This window comes from Oncorhynchus clarkii, chromosome 31, assembly GCF_045791955.1.
Source record: "Oncorhynchus clarkii lewisi isolate Uvic-CL-2024 chromosome 31, UVic_Ocla_1.0, whole genome shotgun sequence".
NCBI classification, from domain to species: domain Eukaryota; kingdom Metazoa; phylum Chordata; class Actinopteri; order Salmoniformes; family Salmonidae; genus Oncorhynchus; species Oncorhynchus clarkii.
Window position 1 is genome coordinate 1,701,390 of NC_092177.1, and position 21,028 is coordinate 1,722,417.

The following is a 21,028-nucleotide window of genomic DNA, read 5'->3' on the forward strand; positions in this document are numbered from 1 at the left end:
CCAGCCATTAGCAACCTGTGGGTTACACAGGGAGAAGTGGCATTCAAGTGAATAAAACATCACAAAACTTTCTGACAGCTGTTATAAAAATTGAGCACACAGCCATGCAGTCTCCGTCACACGATGACACCTTTCAAAAGAATCAGTTTGTCAAATTTCTGCTGTTATAGTGAAATGTAAACATCTAGGAGCAACAACGGCTCAGCGGCGAAGTGGTAGGCCACACAAGCTCACAGAACGGGAGTTCCGAGTTCCTTCTGAAGAGCAACACAAGTTTACATGCCCTGTGCCCGGAAAGATCTTTGTGCACGTACATTGAATGGATCCAGGATATCCAGCTAGCAGCAGGGCTTTATTGTGGAGGCTATCCCACTGGCATATAACCCCCTCCACCAGGGGTCTAGTAGCAGGGTTTTATTGTGGAGGCTATCCCACTGGCATATAACCCCCTCCACCAGGGGTCTAGTAGCAGGGTTTTATTGTGGAGGCTATCCCACTGGCATATAACCCCCTCCACCAGGGGTCTAGCAGCAGGGTTTTATTGTGGAGGCTATCCCACTGGCATATAACCCCCTCCACCAGGGGTCTAGTAGCAGGGTTTTATTGTGGAGGCTATCCCACTGGCATATAACCCCCTCCACCAGGGGTCTAGTAGCAGGGTTTTATTGTGGAGGCTATCCCACTGGCATATAACCCCCTCCACCAGGGGTCTAGTAGCAGGGCTTTATTGTGGAGGCTATCCCACTGGCATATAACCCCCTCCACCAGGGGTCTAGTAGCAGGGTTTTCTTGTGGAGGCTATCCCACTGGCATATAACCCCCTCCACCAGGGGTCTAGTAGCAGGGCTTTATTGTGGAGGCTATCCCACTGGCATATAACCCCCTCCACCAGGGGTCTAGTAGCAGGGCTTTATTGTGGAGGCTATCCCACTGGCATATAACCCCCTCCACCAGGGGTCTAGTAGCAGGGCTTTATTGTGGAGGCTATCCCACTGGCATATAACCCCCTCCACCAGGGGTCTAGTAGCAGGGCTTTATTGTGGAGGCTATCCCACTGGCATATAACCCCCTCCACCAGGGGTCTAGTAGCAGGGCTTTATTGTGGAGGCTATCCCACTGGCATATAACCCCCTCTACCAGGGGTCTAGTAGCAGGGTTTTATTGTGGAGGCTATCCCACTGGCATATAACCCCCTCTACCAGGGGTCTAGCAGCAGGGTTTTATTGTGGAGGCTATGCCACTGGCATATAACCCCCTCCACCAGGGGTCTAGTAGCAGGGCTTTATTGTGGAGGCTATCCCACTGGCATATAACCCCCTCCACCAGGGGTCTAGTAGCAGGGTTTTATTGTGGAGGCTATCCCACTGGCATATAACCCCCTCCACCAGGGGTCTAGTAGCAGGGCTTTATTGTGGAGGCTATCCCACTGGCATATAACCCCCTCCACCAGGGGTCTAGTAGCAGGGTTTTATTGTGGAGGCTATCCCACTGGCATATAACCCCCTAGTAGCAGGGTTTTATTGTGGAGGCTATCCCACTGGCATATAACCCCCTCTACCAGGGGTCTAGCAGCAGGGTTTTATTGTGGAGGCCATATAACCCCCTCCACCAGGGGTCTAGGCAGGGTTTTATTGTGGAGGCTATCCCACTGGCATATAACCCCGTCCACCAGGGGTCTAGTAGCAGGGTTTTATTGTGGAGGCTATCCCACTGGCATATAACCCCCTGGGGGTCTAGCAGCAGGGTTTTATTGTGGAGGCTATCCCACTGGCATATAACCCCCTCCACCAGGGGTCTAGTAGCAGGGTTTTATTGTGGAGGAAATCCCACTGGCATATAACCCCCTCCACCAGGGGTCTAGTAGCAGGGTTTTATTGTGGAGGCTATCCCACTGGCATATAACCCCGTCCACCAGGGGTCTAGTAGCAGGGTTTTATTGTGGAGGCTATCCCACTGGCATATAACCCCCTCCACCAGGGGTCTAGTAGCAGGGCTTTATTGTGGAGGCTATCCCACTGGCATATAACCCCCTCCACCAGGGGTCTAGTAGCAGGGTTTTATTGTGGAGGCTATCCCACTGGCATATAACCCCCTCCACCAGGGGTCTAGTAGCAGGGCTTTATTGTGGAGGCTATCCCACTGGCATATAACCCCCTCCACCAGGGGTCTAGTAGCAGGGTTTTATTGTGGAGGCTATCCCACTGGCATATAACCCCCTCCACCAGGGGTCTAGTAGCAGGGTTTTATTGTGGAGGCTATCCCACTGGCATATAACCCCCTCCACCAGGGGTCTAGTAGCAGGGCTTTATTGTGGAGGCTATCCCACTGGCATATAACCCCCTCCACCAGGGGTCTAGTAGCAGGGCTTTATTGTGGAGGCTATCCCACTGGCATATAACCCCCTCCACCAGGGGTCTAGTAGCATCTATCCACTGGCATATAACCCCCTCCACCAGGGGTCTAGTAGCAGGGCTAGGCTTGGCATATAACCCCCTCCACCAGGGGTCTAGTAGCAGGGCTTTATTGTGGAGGCTATCCCACTGGCATATAACCCCCTCCACCAGGGGTCTAGTAGCTTTATTATTGTGGAGGCTATCCCACTGGCATATAACCCCCTCCACCAGGGGTCTAGTAGCAGGGCTTTTATTGTGGAGGCTATCCCACTGGCATATAACCCCCTCCACCAGGGGTCTAGTAGCAGGGCTTTATTGTAGAGGCTATCCCACTGGCATATAACCCCCTCCACCAGGGGTCTAGTAGCAGGGTTTTATTGTGGAGGCTATCCCACTGGCATATAACCCCCTCCACCAGGGGTCTAGCAGCAGGGTTTTATTGTGGAGGCTATCCCACTGGCATATAACCCCCTCCACCAGGGGTCTAGTAGCAGGGTTTTATTGTGGAGGCTATCCCACTGGCATGTAACCCCCTCCACCAGGGGTCTAGTAGCAGGGTTTTATTGTGGAGGCTATCCCACTGGCATATAACCCCCTCCACCAGGGGTCTAGTAGCAGGGTTTTATTGTGGAGGCTATCCCACTGGCATATAACCCCCTCCACCAGGGGTCTAGTAGCAGGTTTTTATTGTGGAGGCTATCCCACTGGCATATAACCCCCTCCACCAGGGGTCTAGTAGCAGGGCTTTATTGTGGAGGCTATCCCACTGGCATATAACCCCCTCCACCAGGGGTCTAGTAGCAGGGTTTTATTGTGGAGGCTATCCCACTGGCATATAACCCCCTCCACCAGGGGTCTAGTAGCAGGGTTTTATTGTGGAGGCTATCCCACTGGCATATAACCCCCTCCACCAGGGGTCTAGTAGCAGGGTTTTATTGTGGAGGCTATCCCACTGGCATATAACCCCCTCCACCAGGGGTCTAGTAGCAGGGTTTTATTGTGGAGGCTATCCCACTGGCATATAACCCCCTCCACCAGGGGTCTAGTAGCAGGGCTTTATGGTGGAGGCTATCCCACTGGCATATAACCCCCTCCACCAGGGGTCTAGTAGCAGGGCTTTATTGTGGAGGCTATCCCACTGGCATATAACCCCCTCCACCAGGGGTCTAGTAGCAGGGCTTTATTGTGGAGGCTATCCCACTGGCATATAACCCCCTCCACCAGGGGTATAGTAGCAGGGCTTTATTGTGGAGGCTATCCCACTGGCATATAACCCCCTCCACCAGGGGTCTAGTAGCAGGGTTTTATTGTGGAGGCTATCCCACTGGCATATAACCCCCTCCACCAGGGGTCTAGTAGCAGGGTTTTATTGTGGAGGCTATCCCACTGGCATATAACCCCCTCCACCTGGGGTCTAGTAGCAGGGTTTTATTGTGGAGGCTATCCCACTGGCATATAACCCCCTCTACCAGGGGTCTAGTAGCAGGGCTTTATTGTGGAGGCTATCCCACTGGCATATAACCCCCTCTACCAGGGGTCTAGCAGCAGGGTTTTATTGTGGAGGCTATCCCACTGGCATATAACCCCCTCCACCAGGGGTCTAGTAGCAGGGCTTTATTGTGGAGGCTATCCCACTGGCATATAACCCCCTCCACCAGGGGTCTAGTAGCAGGGTTTTATTGTGGAGGCTATCCCACTGGCATATAACCCCCTCCACCAGGGGTCTAGCAGCAGGGTTTTATTGTGGAGGCTATCCCACTGGCATATAACCCCCTCTACCAGGGGTCTAGTAGCAGGGTTTTATTGTGGAGGCTATCCCACTGGCATATAACCCCCTCCACCAGGGGTCTAGTAGCAGGGCTTTATTGTGGAGGCTATCCCACTGGCATATAACCCCCTCCACCAGGGGTCTAGTAGCAGGGTTTTATTGTGGAGGCTATCCCACTGGCATATAACCCCCTCCACCAGGGGTCTAGTAGCAGGGCTTTATTGTGGAGGCTATCCCACTGGCATATAACCCCCTCCACCAGGGGTCTAGTAGCAGGGTTTTATTGTGGAGGCTATCCCACTGGCATATAACCCCCTCCACCAGGGGTCTAGTAGCAGGGTTTTATTGTGGAGGCTATCCCACTGGCATATAACCCCCTCCACCAGGGGTCTAGTAGCAGGGTTTTATTGTGGAGGCTATCCCACTGGCATATAACCCCCTCCACCAGGGGTCTAGTAGCAGGGTTTTATTGTGGAGGCTATCCCACTGGCATATAACCCCCTCCACCAGGGGTCTAGTAGCAGGGTTTTATTGTGGAGGCTATCCCACTGGCATATAACCCCCTCCACCAGAGGTCTAGTAGCAGGGCTTTATTGTGGAGGCTATCCCACTGGCATATAACCCCCTCCACCAGGGGTCTAGTAGCAGGGTTTTATTGTGGAGGCTATCCCACTGGCATATAACCCCCTCCACCAGGGGTCTAGTAGCATTTTATCGGGAGAGGCGAATTTCCAGAGTCATGCGTCCTTCGAAACACGAGCCTGCCAAGCAGCACTGTCTTGCAACATCTTGGGCGTTGTTTAAAGGGTTAATCCCACAGGTGTTCAGTGGGGTTGAGGTCAGGGCTCTATGCAGGCCAGTCAAGTTCTTCCACACGGATCTCGATAAACCATTTAAAATCAAATCAAATCAAATTGTATTTGTCACATGCACATGGTTAGCAGATGTTAATGCGAGGGTAGCGAAATGCTTGTGCTTCTAGTTCCGACAATGCAGTAATAACCAACGAGTAATCTAACTAACAATTCCAAAACTACTACCTTATACACACAAGTGTAAAGGGATAAAGAATATGTACATAAAGATATATGAATGAGTGATGGTAAAGAGCGGCATAGGCAAGATGCAGTAGATGGTATCGAGTACAGTATATACATATGAGATGAGTATGTAAACAAAGTGGCATAGTTTAAAGTGGCTAGTGATACATGTATTACATAAAGATGCAGTAGATGATATAGAGTACAGTATATACGTATACATATGAGATAAATAATGTAGGGTATGTAAACATTATATTAAGTAGCATTGTTTAAAGTGGCTAGTGATATATTTTACATCAATTCCCATCAATTCCCATTATTAAAGTGGCTGGAGTTGAGTCAGTGTGTTGGCAGCAGCCACTCAATGTTAGTGGTGGCTGTTTAACAGTCTGATGGCCTTGAGATAGAAGCTGTTTTTCAGTCTCTCGGTCCCAGCTTTGATGCACCTGTACTGACCTCGCCTTCTGGATGATAGCGGGGTGAACAGGCAGTGGCTCGGGTGGTTGTTGTCCTTGATGATCTTTATGGCCTTCCTGTGACATCGGGTGGTGTAGGAGTCCTGGAGGGCAGGTAGTTTGCCCCCGGTGATGCGTTGTGCAGACCTCACTATCCTCTGGAGAGCCTTACGGTTGTGGGCAGAGCAGTTGCCGTACCAGGCGGTGATACAGCCCGACAGGATGCTCTCGATTGTGCATCTGTAGAAGTTTGTGAGTGCTTTTGGTGACAAGCCAAATTTCTTCAGCCTCCTGAGGTTGACGAGCCGCTGCTGCGCCTTCTTCATGATGCTGTCTGTGTGGGTGGACCAATTCAGTTTGTCTGTGATGTGTACGCCGAGGAACTTAAATCTTACAACCCTCTCCACTACTGTCCCATCGATGTGGATAGGGGGGTGTTCCCTCTGCTGTTTCCTGAAGTCCACAATCATCTCCTTAGTTTTGTTGACGTTGAGTGTGAGGTTATTTTCCTGACACCACACTCCAAGGGCCCTCACCTCCTCCCTGTAGGCCGTCTCGTCGTTGTTGGTAATCAAGCCTACCACTGTTGTGTCGTCCGCAAACTTGATGATTGAGTTGGAGGCGTACGTGGCCAAGCAGTCGTGGGTGAACAGGGAGTACAGGAGAGGGCTCAGAACGCACCCTTGTGGGGCCCCAGTGTTGAGGATCAGCGGGGTGGAGATGTTGTTGCCTAGCACCTGGGGGCGGCTCGTCAGGAAGTCCAGTACCCAGTTGCACAGGGCGGGGTCGAGACCCAGGGTCTCAAGCTTGATGACGAGTTTGGAGGGTACTATGGTGTTAAATGCTGAGCTGTAGTCGATGAACAGCATTCTCACATAGGTATTCCTCTTGTCCAGATGGGTTAGGGCAGTGTGCAGTGTGGTTGAGATTGCATCGTCTGTGGACCTATTTGGGTGGTAAGCAAATTGGAGTGGGTCTAGGGTGTCAGGTAGGGTGGAGGTAATATGGTCCTTGACTAGTCTCTCAAAGCACTTCATGATGACGGAAGTGAGTGCGTTTAGCTCAGTTACCTTAGCTTTCTTGGGAACAGGAACAATGGTGGCCCTCTTGAAGCATGTGGGAACAGCAGACTGGGATAGGGATTGATTGAATATGTCCGTAAACACACGCATGCTCTGAGGGCGTGGCTGGGGATGCCGTCTGGGCCTGCAGCCTTGCGAGGGTTAACACGTTTAAATGTTTTACTCACCTCAGCTGCAGTGAAGGAGAGTCCGCATGTTTTGGTTGCGGGCCGTGTCAGAGGCACTGTATTGTCCTCAAAGCGGGCAAAAAGTTATTTAGTCTGCCTGGGAGCAAGACATCCTGGTCCGTGACTGGGCTGGTTTTCTTTTTGTAATCCGTGATTGACTGTAGACCCTGCCACATACCTCTTCTGTCTGAGCCGTTGAATTGTGATTCTACTTTGTCTCTATACTGTACGGACCTCACTTTGTGGACAGGGGCATTGTCATGATGAAACAGGAAAGGGCCTTCCTCAAACTGTGGCCTCAAAATTGGAAGCCCAGAATCTGTAGCTTTAAAATTTCCCTTCACTGGAGCTAAAGGCCTAGCCTGAACCATGAAAAACAGCCACATACCATTGCTCCTCCTCCATCAAACTTTACAGTTGGCACTCTGCATTGGGGAAGGTAGCATTCTCTTGGCATCTGTGAAACCCAGATTCGTCTGCCAGATGATGAAGAGTGATTCATCACTCCAGAGACTGTGTCTCCACTGCTACAGATTCCAATGACGGTGAGCTTTACACCATTCCAACCGATGCTTCGCATTGCGCATGGCGGTCTTAGGCTTGTATGTGGCTGCTTGGCCATAGAAACGAACAGTTCTTGTGCTGACGTTCCTTCCAGAGGCAGTTTGGGACTCCGTAGTGAGTGTTACCGAAGACAGACGATTTTTAAGCACTACGCGCTTCAGCACTCAGAACTCCCGTTCTGTGAGCTTGTGTGGCCTACCACTTCGCCGCTGAGCCGTTGTTGCTCCGAGATGTTTACATTTCACAATAACAGCACTGACAATTGACCTGGGCAGCTCAAGCAGGGCAGACATTTGACAAACTGATTCTTTGGAAAGGTGTCATCCTGTGACGGAGACTGCATGGCTGTGTGCTCAATTTTTATAACAGCTGTCAGAAAGTTTTGTGATGTTTTTATCAGTTGAATGTCACTGCTCCCTGTGTAACCCACAGGTTGCTAATGGCTGGGACAGGGTTAAGCCCCTAGGCAGCGCACCATTTTACAACACCAGACTGCCACATCTAGCAGGGTCAGGTTTAGTATCCATTGGGGTCAGCTTGGGGCGGAAAGGATATGTTTGGGACTTGGGCTTCCAAGTGTCTGTGTACGTTCCACACCTTACAGCGTCTTAAGAATGTCACATGACTGTCACCTGATGAGAGGTGCCTCATGATGAACTCTAGAATGTCACATGACTGTCACCTGATGAGAGGTGCCACATGATGAACTATAGAATGTCACATGACTGTCACCGGATGAGAGGGGCCACATGATGAACTATAGAATGTCACATGACTGTCACCTGATGAGAGGTATAATCGATGTGAAATGGCTAGCTAGTTAGCGGTGGTTCGCGCTAATAGCGTTTCACTCGGTGACGTCACTCAGTCTGAGTCCTGAAGTAGTTGTTTTGTGGCGCGATGAGTAACGATGCTCCGAGGGAGGTTGTTGTCGATGTGTGTAGAGGGACCCTGTCTTTCACCTGATGAGAGGTGATTCATGATGAACTCTCATATTTTTGTATTTTATTTTACCGTCTTTTAACAAGGCCGGTTGCTAGTCCACCGCTCTAACCACTAGGCTACCATGCCGCCCCGACTAACTGTCACCTGATGAGAGGTGACTCATGATGAACTCTAGAATGTCACATGACAGTCACCTGATGAGAGGTGCTACATGATAAACTCTACACCTGTACAGGCTTCCTTGATAATATGGAGTGTTTGTCTCAACTCTTCCTCTTTTTAAAGCTCTCCTTATTGTATTAGAATGGCATTCATCTTGTGTTTATTCTACACATTACTGTCTTAAGTATGTCACATGACTCACCTGATGAGAGCGGAAATTCAGTGTTTTGTTTATTTTCCAGGTAAGAGGGACATGTCATTCATTCATGGATGTGTCACCTTAACAATGCCCCTTTTTCTAAGAACCAAGTTCAGGAGAAGGAAGCAGAATAAATTGAGATGATAATAAATTGAGATTGAGATGATGGGAAACACTACAATGAGTCGGTATTTATCAAAAACCCTTCCTTCTAAATATGAAAGTCACTGAAGCCTACTCTTTGAATAAAAATAATTTTCTTCCAACATTGCACGTTGCCCTTACAACACTGAGTTCACTTCACACAGACTCCCAGAGCATCACCGTGTGATAATGAAGTGAGGAGGTGTGTTTAGATGAGTGTCTGGCTCTGAAATCCACTGACCAGCAGATGGGGCTATAGCAGGAGAATCCAGAATCCAGCTCTGTGTACCAGCTACAGGAAAGTAGGCTGTATGTTTGTGTACGTTCCACACCTTATTGTGTCTTAAGACTGTCAGATTACTGTCAACTGATGAGAGGGGAAATTCATAGAGTTTGTACTTCCTCCTAATGAACTGTGTCTGAATGATGATGAATATGACCTAGGGAATGTCACCACGGCTCAGTCTTTCACCTGTACTGTCATTCTAGATGATTAACACCTGTAGTTTCCACCTGCGGCTCAGCCCTCCTGGCAGGACCATATATAAGAGATCACACAGGTTGAGGACTCCACATCACCAAGACTTCTACTACCACAGTTTCATACTGACCTACAGAGCCTCTGCTGTGACCATCATCCACACATCAGACCACCGTCCAGACAGACGGAGACATCTGAGACTCCGGCAGAAGCAGACAGAGGTATGGAGGAGAGCAAATAAGTATTTAAGACTTTGGTATGCTTTCATGGGCTTTAACCTCTCACTCTCTCTCTCTCTCTCTCCAGCCTTTACAGGAGCAGTGGTAGGCTTTCGGACAGATCACACCAGGGGACAGTGGTTCTTCAAGTCTGACCCACTTCAGGTAAGATTCTCTTTTCATCAAAATGTTTTTTCTCTCCATAAGTTTCAGAGGAACGTCAATAAATATGTCTTGTCATAAATATGGACATGTTAAAAGATATCTAGTCAGGTTGTTTAACTTGCCTAACTGTGGTGAGAAGGTAATTCCATGATGACTGCAGTAATAACATGTACCTTCCTTGACAAACACTGGAACCTGGACACACACACACCAGACAATTACAGGTCACTCACACTGAGGGCAGTGCAGAGCAGAGAAGGTGTTTCTGTTCTGTTTTTGTGTGTGTTTCAGTGTGTTTCTGTGTGTGTGTAAGGCCAATTTCAAGTTTTCATAACAATCGGTAATCGGTATTTTTGGACACCGATTATGGCCGATTGAACTCCAAGAAGAGACTGCGTGGCAGGCTGACTACCTGTCAGCAAGGAGCCAAGCTAAGTTGCAAGCTATCTTATAAAAAACAATCATTCTTAACATAATCACTAGTTAACTAAACATGGTTGATGCTATTACTAGTTTATCTAGCTTGTCCTGCATTGCGTATAATCGATACGGTGCCTGTTAATTTATCATCGAATCACAGCCTACTTCGCCAAACGGGTGATTTAAGAAGCACATTCGCGAAAAAAGCACTTTCGTTGCACCAATGTGTACCTAGCCATAAACATCAACGCCTTTCTTAAAATCAATACTCAAGTATATATTTTTTAACATGCATATTTATTTAATATTGCCTGCTAACATACATTTATTTTAACAAGGGAAATTGTTTCACGTCTCTTGCATTCTGTGCGACAGAGTCGGGGTATATGCAGCAGTTTGGGCCGCCTGGCTCGTTGCAAACTGTGTGAAGACCATCTTCCTGACAAAGACCATAATTAATTTGCCAGAATTGTACATAATTATGACATAAAGGTGAAGGTTGTGCAACAGCAATATTTAGACTGATGGATGCCACCCGTTAGATAAAACACGGAACGGCTTTAACCTATCTCTCTCTCTCTCTGTCTCTCTCTCGGAACGGTTCCGTATTTCACTGAATGAATAAACGTTTTGTTTTGGAAATTATAGTTTCCGGATATGGTAGGCAGCAGCAGGCTCGTAAGCATTCATTCAAACAGCACTTTTCTGCATTTGCCAGCAGCTCTTCGCTGTGCTTCAAGCATTGAGGTCTTTATGACTTCAAGCATATCGACTCCCGAGATTAGGCTGGCAATACTATAATGCCTATAAGAACATCCAATAGTCCCTTAGGGCTCTGGTTAACACGAGATCCCTTGTCTATTCCCTTAGGGCTCTGGTTAACATGAGACCCCCTGTCTATTCCCTTAGGGCTCTGGTTAACATGAGACCCCCTGTCTATTCCCTTAGGGCTCTGGTTAACATGAGACCCCCTGTCTATTCCCTTAGGGCTCTGGTTAACATGAGACCCCCTCTCTCATGTTGTGACTAACTCAGCCACCAGAATATGGTTTTCCCATTAAGCTGAAAAAGCTGATCAAGCAGCACCTCTTCTGACAGCGGTACAGCCGGACTCCATAAACAACCCAGAATACATGTGACGGGAATACCAGAGGGAGAAGGGAGAAAGAGAGTGAGGGAGCAAGAGAGAAAGAGAGAGAGAGAGAGAGAGAGAGAGAGAGAGAGAGAGAGAGAGGGAGAGGGACAGGGAGAGGGACAGGGACAGGGAGAGGGAGAGGGAGAGGGAGAGGGAGAGGGAGAGAGAGAGAGAGAGAGAGAGAGAGAGAGAGAGGGAGAGGGAGAGAAGCTGAGGTTTAAGAAGATAAACAGAAATACCTATGTTAGGACGACTGTTTATGGCCTGGGCACAACTCAAAGACACACTCCCTTTGTCTCTCTGTTCTCCCTCTCTTTCCAGGTTATAAAAACAGCCTTCACCCAGTGGAGTTGACACAGTCAGGACTGGCGTGTAGAGCAGCCAACCCAGAGATGAGTGTGTCAACGTGTCAGATGAAGGAACGTTACAACCAGCAGGGATTCCTCTCTGCTGTACCGGTCCTAGACGACACAGAGCTGAGGGAGGCCAGACAGGCCTTCAACCACCTGGAGAGAGAGTTTGGTGAGTGGAGGGGGACGAGGAGGAGGGGGGGGGGGTTAGGGTTAGAGGTCAATACATCTGTAATATCACCATGATTATGTTTTTATTTTATTTTACCTTTAACAAGGCAGGTTCATATTTTCAATGATGGCCTAGGAACAGAAGGTTAACAGCCTTGTTTGTTCAACCTTTTATGGTTAAACATGTCCTATAAATGGAATCTATTGAACGATATCTTCATCTGTCTATCTGTATTGAATTATATCTACCTTTGTCTATCTGTATTGAACATATCTAACTCCGTCTACCTGTATTGAAAATTTCTACCTCTGTCTACCTGTATTGAATGATATCTACCTGTATCGACATGTACGTAATAATGTCTACCTCTGTCTACCTGTATTGAATGATATCTACCTGTATCGACATGTACGTAATGATATCTACCTGTGTCTACCTGTATTGAATGATAACGGCCTGTCTCTACATGTGTTGAATGATATCTACCTGTATTGAATGATATCAACCTGTCTCTACATGTGTTGAATTACATCTAACTCTGTCTACCTGTATTGAATCACATCTAACTCTGTCTATCTGTATTGAATCACATCTAACTCTGTCTATCTGTATTGAATTACATCTAACTCTGTCTATCTGTATTGAATTACATCTAACTCTGTCTATCTGTATTGAATTACATCTAACTCTGTCTACCTGTATTGAACATATCTACCTCTGTCTACCTGTATTGAATTACATCTAACTCTGTCTACCTGTATTGAACATATCTAACTCTGTCCACCTGTATTGAATGATATCTAACTCTGTCTACCTGTATTGAACATTTTTACCTCTGTCTACCTATATTGAACATATCTACCTCTGTCTATCTGTATTGAATTACATCTAACTCTGTCTGCCGGTATTAAACATATCTAACTCTGTCTATCTGTATTGAATTACATCTAACTCTGTCTGCCGGTATTAAACATATCTAACTCTGTCTACCTGTATTGAACAGATCTACCTCTGTCTACCTGTATTGAATGATATCTATCTGTATTGAATGATATCTACCTGTATTGAATTATATCTATCTGTATTGAATGATATCTATATGTATCTACCTTTATTGAATGATATCTACCTGTATTGAATGATATCTACCTGTATTGAATGATATCTACCTGTTTTGAATGATATCTACCTGTATTGAATGATATCTACCTGTATTGAATGATATCTACCTGTATTGAATGATATCTACCTGTTTTGAATGATATCTACCTGTATTGAATGATATCTACCTGTATTGAATGATATCTACCTGTATTGAATGATACCTATCTGTATTGAATAATATCTACCTTTGTCTACCTGTAATGAATGATACCTACCTGTATTGAATGATATCTATCTGTATCTCCCTGTATTGAATTATATCTACCTGTATTGACTGATATCTACCTGTGTCTACCTGACTTCAGGTGAGGAGTATACCCAGTACAGTCTCCACAATGTGCACCTGCAGTACCCCTGGGTGATGGGCCTGGCCAAACACCCCCACATCCTACAGGTGGTACAGTCCATCCTGGGCTCTGATGTCATCCTGCTAGACTCACGCTTCATCTGCAAGTACCCAACAACCCCCACACCCCACCCCACAGCCACACAGGCAGGAAATGATGCCATCACTCTGACCAGTGAGGAGGAAGTGAGGTCATCAGAGAAGGACCAGCAGAGTGAGACTGGACTGCCCTTCGTGGCCTGGCACCAGGATATGAGGTGAGTACATCACTAATACTTCTACAGCTACATTACTATTACAATACTAATACTACTGTCAGTTACAAGTATCTCAAAAATAGTAAAATACTACTAGAGTACTACTACCGCTACCAATACTGCTTGTAGTACTGTTACTACAACTACTACAGTAGTACTACAATATTACAACTACTACATCACTACTGCAACCACTACTGCTAATACTACTAATACTACTACAACTACAATACTACAGCTACTACTACCACAATACTACTACAATATTACTACTACTACACCAGTCCTACTACTACAATACAACAACTACTACTACTACAATACTACAGCTACTACTACCACAACACTACTACAATACTACTACTACTATCACAATACTACTTATACTACTACAGTACTACTACTGCTACTACTACAACTATCACAATCCCACTCCTACTACTACAGTACTACTACTGCTACCAATACTGCTTGTAGTACTGTCACTACAACTACTACAGTAGTACTACAATATTACTACTGCTACACCACTCCTACTACTACAGTAAGTTTTGAGTAATAACAAGTATTTACTCAGCAGCTGTCTGATTCCTCCAGGTACTGGGGAATAGCTGGGGGTCCAGTCCTGTCGGTGTGGCTGGCTCTAGACGACTCACTGGCAGAAAACGGAGCCCTGAAGGTCATCCCAGGTATTGCAGCTCCCCTGACCACCTAAAACTCACCAAATCATTTAGTTTCCAGAAACGGCCAGTTCAGTTCTAATTGGTGCCACAACTAGATAAATAAATACTTAAATGTCTCCTCAAAATATTTATCTGCATTTAGCCAGGTACAGTTAATGTTCTGAAAGCCTCTTTCTGTCATTCTAGCATGACATGACTGCAGTAAATGACTGTGATAAGATGTCCTTTCATAGACAAACAGAAGACTAGAGTCTGTGTGGTTAGTAAAGTGTTCACTCTCCTCTCCTCTCCTCTCCTCTCCTCTCCTCTCCTCTCCTCTCCTCTCCTCTCCTCTCCTCTCCTCTCCTCTCCTCTCCTCTCCTCTCCCCCTCCCCTCTTCCCCCTCCTCCTCCAGGAAGCCACTGCTCTGGCATGCTGCCCCACCAACTCGCCTCCCGCCCCGGAAACATGCTGTCAGTCAACCAGGAGATCCCTGAGGAGCTGGTGCAAACGGATAGCGCTCTACTCTGCCCCCTGCTGGCTGGGCAGATGTCTGTAAGTCACACTGCCCCCCTACTGGGGGTTCTTGTCTTTTTAAGAACAACAAATGTCAGCAAACAGACATTCTGTATTACAGGGAGCTTCCCATACCAAGTCCTACTGGGGATTCTGTATTACAGGGAGCTTCCCATCCCAAGTTCTACTGGACATTCTGTATTACAGGGAGCTTCCCATCCCAAGTCCTACTGGGCATTCTGTATTACAGGGAGCTTCCCATCCCAGGTCCTACTAGACATTCTGTATTACAGGGAGCTTCCCATCCCAAGTTCTACTGGACATTCTGTATTACAGGGAGCTTCCCATACCAAGTCCTACTGGGCATTCTGTATTACAGGGAGCTTCCCATACCAAGTCCTACTGGACATTCTGTATTACAGGGAGCTTCCCATCCCAGGTCCTACTGGGCATTCTGTATTACAGGGAGCTTCCCATCCCAGGTCCTACTAGACATTCTGTATTACAGGGAAATACACTCTATTCTCTGTTCTTCTGCAACTATATTGTGTTTCTCACTAATTGTGCTGTACAAACAATAAGAATTAAGGTGCCATTTGGGATTGTGACTTGATGTTGATGGTTAACCCAATCAGATCCATGATGGGTTCCTGGTCCACGCCAGTGACCCCAACACATCCCAGAAGAGACGCTGTGGCTTCGTGATCCGATACGTCCCTACCTGTGCCTACCCTATACAGGTGAGAACTACTGTAGATATGTCTCTACCTGTATCTACCCTATACAGGTGAGAACTACTGTAGATATGTCTCTACCTGTATCTACCCTATACAGGTGAGAACTACTGTAGATATGTCTCTACCTGTATCTACCCTATACAGGTGAGAACTACTGTAGATATGTCTCTACCTGTATCTACCCTATACAGGTGAGAACTACTGTAGATATGTCTCTACCTGTATCTACCCTATACAGGTGAGAACTACTGTAGATATGTCTCTACCTGTATCTACCCTATACAGGTGAGAACTACTGTACATATGTATCCATCTGTCTCTACCCTTTACAGGTGAGAACTACTGTAGATATGTCTCTACCTGTATCTACCCTATACAGGTGAGAACTACTGTACATATGTATCCACCTGTCTCTACCCTTTACAGGTGAGAACTACTTTAGATATGTCTCTACCTGTGTCTACCCTATGTTTCTCTCAATCTCTCTCTCTGCAGGACCCAGACCGTCCCAGGCGTTTCCATGCTACAGTGATGGCCAGTGGATCAGACCAGTTCAGTCACTTCTCCACCTTGCTGTGATGAGCCTTACAGCACAACTACAACCATATCCATAGAGATACCATTACCGTATTACTGTCTGATACTTAGAGGAACCTAATGATACTGTATTCACCTTGATGACTTACTGCTGTGTTCACCTTGATGACTTACTGCTGTGTTCACCTTGATGACTTACTGCTGTGTTCACCTTGATGACTTACTGCTGCATTCACCTTGATGACTTACTGTTGTGTTCACCTTGATGACTTACTGCTGTATTCACCTTGATGACTTACTGTTGTGTTCACCTTGATGACTTACTGCTGTGTTCACCTTGATGACTTACTGCTGTGTTCACCTTGATGACTTACTGTTGTGTTCACCTTGATGACTTACTGTTGTGTTCACCTTGATGACTTACTGCTGTGTTCACCTTGATGATATCGGATGAACGGTTTAAAAATCACTTTTTGTACATAGCCCCCCATATTAGGAGACCAAAAGTACTGGGACAAATGAACTTCTATGTATTAAAGTAGTCAAAAGTTTAGTATTTGGTCCCATGTTCATAGCACACATTAACTATATCAATCTTGTGACTCTACAAACGTGTTGGATGCATTTGTTGTTTGTTTTGGTTGAGTTTCAGATTATTTTAGAATAGAAATGTTAAATAATGTAGGATTAGAATCGACTATGTTTCTAAACACTTCTACATTAACGTGGATGTTATCATGATTACGGATAATCCTGAATGAATCTTGATTAATGATCAGTGAGAACCTTACCGACAAAAACATCATACTCTCCAAAAATGCTAACCTCCCCTGTTATTGTAATGGTGAGAGGTTAGCATGTCTTGGGGGTATGATATAAAATGCTGACCTCTGTTTTCGGGGTATGATGTGTGCATTTAACTTTTTTTACTTTCTCCCTCGTCATTATTCATTCAGGACTATATGTCGTCATGGTAACGTCCATGTAGAAGTGTTTAGAACCGTACAGCATGTGTCACTGTCCCAATACCGGTGGAGCTCACAGTATCTGGGTTGGACTGGGTCGGGCTGGGTTGGACTGGGTTGGACTTGAGTCTATCTCCTGTTTCTGTAGAGTGAACCAGAACGGCCCATAGGGCAGGAGACCATCTCCTGTTTCTGTAGAGTGAACCAGAACGGCCCGTAGGGCAGGAGTCCATCTCCTGTTTCTGTAGAGTGAACCAGAACGGCCCATAGGGCAGGAGTCCATCTCCTGTTTCTGTAGAGTGGACCAGAACAGCCCATAGGGCAGGAGTCCATCTCCTGTTTCTGTAGAGTGAACCAGAACGGCCCATAGGGCAGGAGTCCATCTCCTGTTTCTGTAGAGTGGACCAGAACGGCCCATAGGGCAGGAGTCTATCTCTTGTTTCTGTAGAGTGAACCAGAACGGCCCATAGGGCAGGAGTCCATCTCCTGTTTCTGTAGAGTGAACCAGAACGGCCCGTAGGGCAGGAGTCCATCTCCTGTTTCTGTAGAGTGAACCAGAACGGCCCATAGGGCAGGAGTCCATCTCCTGTTTCTGTAGAGTGAACCAGAACGGCCTGTAGGGCAGGAGTCCATCTCTTGTTTCTGTAGAGTGAACCAGAACGGCCCATAGGGCAGGAGTCCATCTCCTGTTTCTGTAGAGTGAACCAGAACGGCCTGTAGGGCAGGAGTCCATCTCCTGTTTCTGTAGAGTGAACCAGAACGGCCCATAGGGCAGGAGTCCATCTCCTGTTTCTGTAGAGTGAACCAGAACGGCCTGTAGGGCAGGAGTCCATCTCTTGTTTCTGTAGAGTGAACCAGAATGGCCCATAGGGCAGGAGTCCATCTCCTGTTTCTGTAGAGTGGACCAGAACGGCCCATAGGGCAGGAGTCCATCTCCTGTTTCTGTAGAGTGAACCAGAACGGCCCGTAGGGCAGGAGTCCATCTCCTGTTTCTGTAGAGTGGACCAGAACGGCCCATAGGGCAGGAGTCCATCTCCTGTTTCTGTAGAGTGAACAAAAAGGCGAGCCACTCTGAAGGTGACCTGAGCTGACCTGTTATTTTAGTGCATTGATAATGATAATAATTACATGTATAAAATGTGAATGGAGGACTAATTAAATGCTGTATGAACATGTAAGCTAATGTATCTGGGACTTCATGCTATATTACCTCTTCATGTGTCGTATTGTGATTTACGTGTTGAATAAACCATCTCACTATACACTGGCATCTTTCTCTGTGGAACTTGGTGGGCCTTACTTTGTATCAAACTATGTTTCATTTGTAAAATATTCTGGGATTGGGATTTTAACCAGTTGAATGAAAGGGCAAAATGTAGATTTCCACCTAAATAAACTTCCCAAACATCATTATTTTTCACGAGGAGGCTACAAACAATAACGGGTGATGCTGCGTAGCTTTAGAAAGGTCTGGAAATCCCCTTCCTGTAACGCTCCGGGTGTCGTGGGTGTGGAGTCAGAAGCAGGAAACAGAGAGTGCGAGGTAGTGCTATTTAATGTCCAAAAAACGCAACACAGGGTGCTCACAACCAAAATATACGACCAGGAACACGCTCCTCTACATACAAAGCAGAAGGTCACAATAATCAATCCCGCACAAAGAACCAGGCGGGCCGGCTGACTAATAAAGCCTCACTAATTATACCCAACTCAAAACAGGTATACTCAATAAACACATAAGGAGGGTAGGAAAGAATCAGTGGCAGCTAGTAGGCCGGTGACGACGACCGCCGAGCGCCACCCGAACGGGAAGGGGAGCCACCGTCGGTCGGAGTGGTGACACTTCCTGGTTAAAATAGTTAGAAATTGCTGATGTACATTGTACAAATATTATGAAAATCATAGATTTTTTCAGATTCAACAAAACTGGGGCAATAGGGCTTGAAATGATGGATATTATTTCTAAATATAGTAACAATCAAATGATAAACGACTTGCTAAAGTTTTCACATTTCTTATAACTAAAATAAATATGATCAAACTTAGTGACAGTACAATATTAGCACGTTTGGGAGTCCCATAGGGCGGAACACAATTGGCCCAGCATCGTCCGGGTTTGGCCGGTGTAGACCGTCATTGTAATTAAGAATTTGTTCTTAACTGACTTGCCTATTTCACATGAACCCTAACAGTGTTACATTTAAAATTGGGCCAGTGTCTATACGGTCCAAACTTTTGAGTGTTAAATTAACACTGTACTCAGTGCTGATGCTGTTACACTTTGTCTGTGTTAGGGCATTAACACTTTCAGTGTTATGTAATAACACCTCATATAGTAGTTTTAACACCAGGAAGTGTTTATTGTTTACCCCAATGGAGTTCTACAATAACACCTCATATAGTAGTTTTAAACACTACATCAAGAGGTCCGTATTTCTTGACAAGGTCAATGTTGAGTTAAGGACATTACAAACTACACTCACAAGTCTTTATTGCTACATGCTCTTATGTAAACATTTAAGACATCAGAACCGGCAGCAGACATTATAAATGTAAATTAGCGCAAGCATATCCAGCTAAACTGATACAACACTGCCTCTCACGGGTGGCCAAAAATAACAATTTGAAAGCCATGCCCCCAATAAGGCACACCTGGAGTATAATTTCCCGGTGTGCATTGCCTTTTCCAGTGAATTGTATTGTTACCACTGATCTGTATGTGTCAGTGATAGTGATAGAGACATGTATGTTGAATTTGCTAATTTTCAGTCCTGTGGACTTCACCAAGGGAGTTCCTAATGTAGGCAAATGTTATCAATAAAATGTAACCGTTAATGATAATACATCACATACATTGAGTGTGCAAAATATTAATAACACTTACTCTTTCCATGACAAATCACATCAAATCAATTCACATTTTATGTATTACATACACATGGTTAGTGCTAAATACGGCTGCTAGAATCCTGACTAGAACCAAAACATTTGATCATATTACTCCAGTGCTAGCCTCCATACACTGGCTTCCTGTCAAGGCTAGGGCTGATTTCAAGGTTTTACTGCTAACCTACAAAGCAGTACATGGGCTTGCTCCTACCTATCTTTCCGATTTGGTCCTGCCGTACATACCTACACGTACGCTACGGTCACAAGACGCAGGCCTCCTAATTGTCCCTAGAATTTCTAAGCAAACAGGTGGAGGCAGGGCTTTCTCCTACAGAGCTCCATTTTTATGGAATGGTCTGCCTACCCATGTGAGAGACGCAGACTCGGTCTCAACCTTTAAGTCTTTACTGAAGACTCATCTCTATATCTCTATATCTCTATATGATTGAGTGTAGTCTGGCCCAGGAGTGTAAAGGTGAACGGAAAGGCTCTGGAGCAACGAACCGCCCTTGCTGTCTCTGCCTGGCCTGTTCCCCTCTTTCCACTGGGATTCTCTGCCTCTAACCCTATTACAGGGGCTGAGTCACTGGCTTACTAGGGCTCTTTCATACCGTCCCTAGGAGGGGTGCGTCACTTGAGTGGGTTGAGTCACTGATGTGATCTTCCTGTCTGGGTTGGCGCCCCCCCCTTGGGTTGTGCCGTGGCGGAGGTCTTTGTGGGCTATACTCGGCCTTGTCTCAGGATGGTAAGTTGGTGGTTGAAGATATCCCTCTAGTGGTGTGGGGGCTGTGCTTTGCCAAAGTGGGTGGGGTTATATCCTGCCTGTTTGGCCCTGTCCGGGGGTGTCCTCGGATGGGGCCACAGTTTCTCCTGACCCCTTCTGTCTCAGCATTCAGTATTTATGCTGCAGTAGTTTATGTGTCGGGGGGCTAGGGTCAGGCTAGGGTCAGTTTGTTATATCTGGAGTACTTCTCCTGTCCTATCCGGTGTCCTGTGTGAATTTAAGTATGCTCTCTCAAATTCTCTCTTTCTCTGTTTCTTTCGCTCTCTCATAGGACCTGAGCCCTAGGACCATGCCTCAGGACTACCTGA

General features: G+C 46.4%; 1 protein-coding gene across 1 annotated transcript; it reads left to right on the forward strand.

Moving 5' to 3' along the window:
- The first annotated feature begins 9,414 nt into the window (after nucleotides 1–9,414).
- On the forward strand, nucleotides 9,415–18,046 carry LOC139390948 (L-proline trans-4-hydroxylase-like). Its single transcript, XM_071138379.1, has 8 exons — nucleotides 9,415–9,624; nucleotides 9,710–9,786; nucleotides 11,663–11,863; nucleotides 13,333–13,630; nucleotides 14,228–14,319; nucleotides 14,708–14,847; nucleotides 15,444–15,548; nucleotides 16,041–18,046. The coding sequence occupies exons 3-8, from the start codon at nucleotides 11,734–11,736 to the stop codon at nucleotides 16,122–16,124; spliced, it is 849 nt and encodes a 282-aa protein (XP_070994480.1). The 5' UTR covers nucleotides 9,415–9,624; nucleotides 9,710–9,786; nucleotides 11,663–11,733; the 3' UTR covers nucleotides 16,125–18,046.
- The last annotated feature ends 2,982 nt before the right edge of the window (nucleotides 18,047–21,028 follow it).